We start from the raw sequence: 6,839 nt of genomic DNA, 5'->3' as shown, positions 1-6,839 counted from the left end.
CGCAATAAACTTGCGATCGGCTTGCACCTTGTAGAACCGGCTTTGCAGAAAAGCAGTTCGTATACAATTACACATAAAAATACGTAGTGATTTGAGGTTAAAATCTGATGTTCAAGTCGAATTTTCATCCTCAGAAAAATCTACGAAAATATAAATTGAAAGGCAAGACTGAAACACTGCGAGGTATAAATTGCGTATTATTGTTTAAAATTACAGAATATTATCACCAAAGATTGTTGTTGCGCGATTAACCAGGCTCATTGACCTAGTTTACATAGTGCACTTGATACGCGTATGAACTAGTAACTGTCTATTAAATTATTTTAATTTCAGCAATGTATTTAAAGAATGATGAACTAAATTGGTACAATATGCATCAAAATGATTGATTAAATACATATATCATGGATACGTTTACACGTAACACCAAAATTAAGAGAATTCAATAGAAAGTTACTAGTGGTACCCATATCAAGTATGATGTAAACTAGGCAATTACTTGTTGACGAGTTAAAATATAAAATATATATGAAAAATTTATTCATACTGTGTGTTATTAATTGCGATTTGTTATGGTAGATGAATCCTATGTTATGCACGATCCGAGCTTGCATCCGCTCTGCGAGACAAGTCAAATACAGTACTCTACCCTCAGAAGCGGTAATATTTACGGAGGACAATTGTATGGTTGTCTGCTGGCATCCGGAGAAAGCATTTCCATACGAGTGTTCCTTACCTCTGCCCGAAGAAAAGCCCAACACTTCTGTACTGTGTATTGGAAACAAAGAAATCACTGAGATGTTTAGGAAAAAGAAGGAATATCAGGTTGTGGAAGAATTAGCGAAAGTTACATATACTACCAAGCACAAGTGGTATCCTAGGACCAGAGATAAGAAAGCAAAAGATACTGAACCTGACAGGCCATACTTGTAACATTCAACAAGAATCCGAAACGTTTCTTGGTGAAAAAGTACCGTATTTAATTCACTTTACATATGTAGTTATATTCTCCAAAACGTATATCAATAAATGTACAAAGATAATTGTTATATCTGTCTGTATAAATAATTGCTTACATATATACTTCACATGTTTTTTTTTTTTAGAATTTAAATACAATATCACTTAATATGATTTTACATTTTTTTATGTTATAAATTAAATAAATATATGTTTTTATCAGGCAATTACGTTACACTATTAGATATATATTATTTTAATGTTTTACTTTTAGCTTAATTTTCTCTTAACTCGAAGCACTAATTTTGCACTAAACATTTACTGTATTAAAAATATTTTGTATACATTTCTATATATTATTTACTTTATCAAATTGCACATAATTACATATTCTGCAAACTTTAATTAATACTATGTCATCACATTTCTATCTGTGCATCAAAAATTAATATACAATATATTTGTATCTATTTAGATAAAGTCTAGCGCGATATTAAAATTGATTTGTTGTATTGCATCTATCTTATTTTGCTTGTATTATAAATGGCAAGGGGAAAGCTGATTCTCTCCTTCGTGTATAAAAATTTGTAAAGCTTTGTATAATAAGTATCTACCAAATTTCTGTTTCTGTTGTATGCTCCACGTTGCCGCGATACCATAATACTTCCCACCTATAGAGTTTTTCAAATATTCCTTTCCTATCGCATCTATCATGGCAGCTTCTCTTGTGTAAGCCTCTACTGGAATAATATTTTGAAAAACATGCAAACAGATCACACCACAATTACTGTTCCATATATTGAGAATGCAATTGATTTTTCTATTTGTATTGTTACCACCACCCACCCACATCTTGAAAGCATCATAGAGATGAGAATAAGGTCTGGAACGTTTGCCTTTACCAATATAAAATATAGCATTAAGGAAGATTGACCAAACTTCCGATTCTGTAAGGTGAACACTGCGATTTGGCAGATCCTGCGTTATACGCGGGTCTAGCAGCAGATATGTGAAAGATGTTTTTGATGTGCCTTCACGCCATCTCCGAGACGGATCTGGCGATACAAATTCTTGAAATACTTGCTTCTCCATGCTTCTATAGGTATCCAGATGATTTAACCAATCTCCAAGCTCCAAATAAGATTTGATTTTGTCCAGCTTTGAAATCTGATTTCTTGGAGAACTCTGCAGATTTGGTATGAATGAAACAGAATTGGCATCCCTGATATTTCTTAAACGTAAAAGACGTTTTTGATAGAGCTGTCTAGTTGTATTAGTGATTGGACCAGGTTGATCGCCAAGCTGCCTAAGTTCTTGTCTAAGAGCAACATCGTCGATAAACAGTATCTCTTCTGGTAAACTTTGAGAAGTGGATGTACTTGAAACACCTGTAATAAGCAAATTATTTTTTAATTCTATCGATATAATAATCCTGTATTTAACAATAACATTGAAATTATTTGTAGCTTACCAGCCATTTTGCTTCCAACATATTCACTATCAGAACTGAAAAATTGATAAGTTTGATAAGATAAATTTCTTGACTTTTCTTTTGCAGAGATGCGATATGATTCAATGATTCAACTTAATATAGATTATGAAGTAAAAATTGTAATTGTAAACTCACCTAAATGGAGTAACACAAAGTCGCCGTTCTAATAAAATTACACCTTCTTCTGGATCTTCATATTTATACTCTTGGGTACTGACATATGAAAGCAGAGATCTAAAATTCGTAACAATCAAATAATTATTCTTTCATTGATGTCGTTTTTAAAGTATACTGTGCTGTACTTACGAATTATTTTGAGCATTACACACATCTAATTCTTTTGCTTTTAATAAACCTTCTGTTCCCTTAGAATCAGTACTTCTTGAAGAATATGATTTTTGAGAGCCGAGTACATAAATTTTTTTCTTACATTGTATAGGTAAATTCATAGCAGGGATTGAATTATTTTCTATAAGCGATTTATATACCGGAGATAAGTGAAACCTATTACCATACCAATTTTTTGCATGTAAATTACAAGTCTTGCTTATATTAATATTTAAATCTTCATTTAATAATTTCTTAGTATCACAACCAACGCAATCTACGAAATTTTCCTTATGCAATGAATCAGATTCAGTTGTACATGTAGATTTTATATTAGTGTCTACTGGTTTTTCCAGTGCTTTATCAATAACAAATTTTTTTCTGATTGTTATAAATTCGGTGTTTATTTCATTATTTCCAGATTTGGCATATTTTTTATCATTGCTAAAATTGCTAACAGGTTCGTTCTCTTTTTCAATTTGATTAAAACTGCTATTTGTATCTAAAAGATTTGCGTCACTGTTATTATCGGTCTCGTCGTATCTTTCTTCATCCAATTTTACTGCCAAATTATTTTTATGTTGATCTTGTTCTATTTTTATAGGTTTGTTAAAATTTAATAATGAATGTTCACTACTCTTATCTAGAATATCGTAGCGAGTTGTATCAGAAAAAATTGTTTTATCTAAATCAATTGGCTTTAATATATTATTAGAAATAAATTCATCAGAAGTGACATCGCTTTCATATCGATAAGGTTTAAATCTTTTTCGGCCAGAATGAAACTTGTATATCGATCGTTTCTTAATTCTTCTTGGTGTTGATTGAGCTACATGTTTTTTATACCAATTACATTCAGGATATTGCATCTCAGTTTTGCACTTCTTGAATACATTCAGGGAATCTTCATGTGACGTCTTTGTTAAATTTTTTTTCCCCGTACAAACCGGTGTAAAATTAGGCGACTTGGTAACAATAGAATCATTGCAAATATGCGACGGTGTTAATGGAAATCTACAAGCATTTCTTCTCTTTCTGTGACTAGGTGTATTAAAGTTCGGTGACATACTGATGATGGAATTATCCAATGTACGAGTTGGTGTTAAAGAAATTTTGTCGGAGATATCTTTGCATTTGTTCTTGGAAGTGCTTTGTCTGCTATACTTTAAATATTGTTTTCTCATATTTGGAGTAATAGGTTTTAAAATATCTTTACTATTCTTTGTTTTAAATGGAGAATTCTTTGATTTTTTATGACATTTATAATGTGCACCTACATTTTTCATTAAATACAGTCTGTCATTAAATGACGTGTTAGAATTGCTTGTTGTAATAGTGCTTTCCTCTTGCTTGTTTGTTTTATTGTGCAAGGTCTCGTTAATAGAGCAACTACTTGTTAATGATGACGAGAGATGATTAATAATTTGACTGACAAGGCATTTTTCTTTTTGCATGACATCGGAAAGATATAGATTTGCAAAGTCAAAATCGAGATCGACAAACGAGCAATTCGGCATTTCTTTCTTACCAGTTCGCAAAACGTTATTCTGTATTTTAGCAGTCGGTGCATGATTAATACTAGAGGAGCATTCACTTGAATTATTTAATAATTTGTACTTGGTTTCAATAGCAGCACGTACATCTGGCGTACGGCTTAAGTCTACGATCATCGAGGAAGAGTTTTGATTGTAATTGGAAGAATTGGTAAGCTCACTCTTCTGTGCCATGTCGTCTTCATCTAATACCGTATCTTTCGACACAATGTATTCGGCGATTACATCCCCGTTAGTAACTAAAACTTTGTCTGCAATATTAAAAGCAAAGATAATAAATAGTAATTTGAAATTATCTGAATGAATCAAGTGAGTGTAGAGATTACTTACCCAGCATCATATTGTACTTTGGTTTGTCATCCTCGTTTTGAGTACTCTCACAATAATTTGCAAGCATCGTTACAACATTAAAATATTTTCCGTCAAAGGCATAGTGAAACGGACTTCGTCCATCGTTGTCCAGACGTAATGGATCACCACCATTTGCCAGAAGTAACTGCAATATGTTTATTCTGCCCCAAGCTGCTGCTACGTGAACCGGAGTCATTCCGTCATTTGATCTAAGAGTATGTATATTGCACTTGTTTCACTTGCGTTTGCATAAATACAAAGGATCATAATAATTATAATTTAGATTATACCTCACATTGGGATTGCCACCGTGACGTAGGAATAGTTTAGTCACGTCTTCTGCGAATTCTTCTGAATCATTGCCGATAACTAAGTGAAACGGAGTAACTCCGTGTATTGGAATCAAGACATTAGGATCCGCACCTTTATTTAGCAAAAGGGTTACAACTTGTCTAAGAAAAGATTTTTAAGTCAAATTAATCATCTCCAATCAATTTTTATTCCTATCTACAATCTGGGTCTTTTTTTACTATTCTAGGCTTTCAAAGAATGTAGGAAAATTCAGGATTACTTTTCAACTTCTCCATTACGTGATCAAACAGTTTCTTAACTCAAATGTTAAAATCTTTATTTAACAAAAATTGAAATTTGAGCAGAAATACAGAAATTGGAGAACAAAATGTTGCTTACGTCAAATAAAAAATTCAGACTGCAAACGGAGGGTTGATAATCTTTTAATACTTCCTTAAGAAAGCAAGTACAATTATGGAAATTTATGCAGGGTATCCCAAACTTTTTTGCCAATCACTTTTGTGTAGATAGAGCGGACTAAACTGAGTCAAAAAGTCCTCTACTATTTTGCAATTTTCGCAGTAGTTAACAAGATATTAATTACTAAAAATTGCCAAATATTGGTTTGAATAATTTTTTACTCAAATACTATAAATTTTATAGAAAAGCTGCAAGAGACAAAAATCATTTATTTTCTTCTCATAAAGTTCTGAGAATTTTTCCAGAATTTTTTAATACCGTATTTTCTCATGTTGGTAAAAATAAGAAAATGCAGTACTAAAAAGTTGATAAAAAATTCTGAAAAATTTCCTAGAACTTTGTAAGAAGAAAATTAATGATTTTTGTCTCTTGTAGCTTTTCTATAAAGTTCATAGTATTTGAGTAAAAAATTATTCAAGACTAATATTTTGCAATTTTTAGTAATTAATATCATGGTAATTATTGCGAAGATTGCAAAATGGTAGAGGACTTTTCGACTCAGTTTAGTCCGTTCTATCTACACAAAAGCGATTGGCAAAAACTTTTGAGGCACTCTGTATATCTAATAATTATTTTGTACCTCATATTATTGTCCTCAAGTCCGTCGCAGAGGGATGAAGCCAAAAATAGGCCACCTTTTGTTTTTGGAGTCGGCAACATTATCTTGTTCAAAGTGTCTAATTATAATATAATAATATCCGTCATTCGTCAAGACACTTTCCACATAACAGTACGCTTTAAGTGCGACAGTCGTTTGCTTTTCTTATATTATTATCGTTACACACAATAAAGTACGACATAGCAAAGTGGAGTAACAATACCGGTCGACCAACGCAAATTCGTTCGCTACTTTCGAGAGTCGCTCCAAACAAATCAAGATTCAAACTTCGTGTAACAAAAACATCGACGGTAAATTTAGAGAAGGCTATAAATACAGGACGTTGCAAGTTTATTACCTTGGATCTACAATAGATTTTTAAGTTTTAAGCCATAAGGAATGGACGAATCACAATCAATTATTCTCCTCACACTCGATTGTAGTTGGTCAATTTCTTACGGCTTAGGCTGAGTTTCTACTGAGCGCGTCACGCGTCGCATCATGAAAGAGAGAAAGAGATAAGATTATGTAAATACACAACCCCTCTCTTTCTCTCCTTCGACGACGCGACGCGTGACGCGCTCAGTGGAAACTCAGCCTTAAGGCCCGGTCTCAACTCCGATTAAGCTAATCGGTCGATTAAGTGTCAACTACGATTGGTCAATTCTGCTGAACAGCAAATGCGATTAGTTAGTTCCAATGTAACAATCGACCAATTAGCTAATCGGAATTGGTGAGATCGACCCTAAGGCTTAAAACACCTATTGTAGGTGTAAATCCAGACTTA

General features: G+C 32.7%; 2 protein-coding genes across 3 annotated transcripts; one reads left to right on the top strand and one right to left on the bottom strand.

Moving 5' to 3' along the window:
* Nucleotides 1-49: 49 nt before the first annotated feature.
* On the top strand, nucleotides 50-1,034 carry mRpL42 (mitochondrial ribosomal protein L42). The gene is made up of 2 exons (XM_018522713.1): nucleotides 50-183; nucleotides 580-1,034. The coding sequence occupies exon 2, from the start codon at nucleotides 580-582 to the stop codon at nucleotides 931-933; it is 354 nt and encodes a 117-aa protein (XP_018378215.1). The 5' UTR covers nucleotides 50-183; the 3' UTR covers nucleotides 934-1,034.
* Nucleotides 1,035-1,380: 346 nt separating this feature from the next.
* On the bottom strand, nucleotides 1,381-6,121 carry LOC108770914 (uncharacterized). Of its 2 annotated transcripts, XM_018522674.1 has the most exons (8): nucleotides 6,035-6,121; nucleotides 4,974-5,135; nucleotides 4,663-4,892; nucleotides 2,759-4,583; nucleotides 2,588-2,686; nucleotides 2,432-2,466; nucleotides 1,807-2,348; nucleotides 1,591-1,697 (listed from the first exon to the last, which is right to left on the bottom strand). In XM_018522674.1, the coding sequence occupies exons 1-8, from the start codon at nucleotides 6,112-6,114 to the stop codon at nucleotides 1,671-1,673; spliced, it is 3,000 nt and encodes a 999-aa protein (XP_018378176.1). In that variant the 5' UTR covers nucleotides 6,115-6,121; the 3' UTR covers nucleotides 1,591-1,670. The 2 variants fall into 2 exon arrangements, with proteins under 2 accessions (XP_018378175.1, XP_018378176.1); XM_018522673.1 differs by having other exon boundaries at nucleotides 1,381-2,348.
* Nucleotides 6,122-6,839: the final 718 nt, after the last annotated feature.

This window comes from Trachymyrmex cornetzi, unplaced genomic scaffold (assembly GCF_001594075.2).
Source record: "Trachymyrmex cornetzi isolate Tcor2-1 unplaced genomic scaffold, Tcor1.1 scaffold138, whole genome shotgun sequence".
NCBI classification, from domain to species: Eukaryota; Metazoa; Arthropoda; class Insecta; order Hymenoptera; family Formicidae; genus Trachymyrmex; species Trachymyrmex cornetzi.
Note: the sequence above shows the minus strand (reverse complement) of the source record. Positions and strands in the feature narration are given on the sequence as shown.

What these genes read in the sequence shown, in the direction of transcription:
- mRpL42 (XM_018522713.1), top strand. Translation starts at nt 580, where the DNA reads ATGAATCCTATGTTATGCACGATCCGAGCTTGCATCCGCTCTGCGAGA.
- LOC108770914 (XM_018522673.1), bottom strand. Translation starts at nt 6,114, where the DNA reads ATGTTGCCGACTCCAAAAACAAAAGGTGGCCTATTTTTGGCTTCATCC. An exon ending in GGTGGCAATCCCAATGTGAG is followed by an intron (nt 4,893 to 4,973) that starts GTATAATCTAAA and finishes ACATACTCTTAG; the next exon opens with ATCAAATGACGGAATGACTC. An exon ending in AAAGTACAATATGATGCTGG is followed by an intron (nt 4,584 to 4,662) that starts GTAAGTAATCTC and finishes TTAATATTGCAG; the next exon opens with ACAAAGTTTTAGTTACTAAC.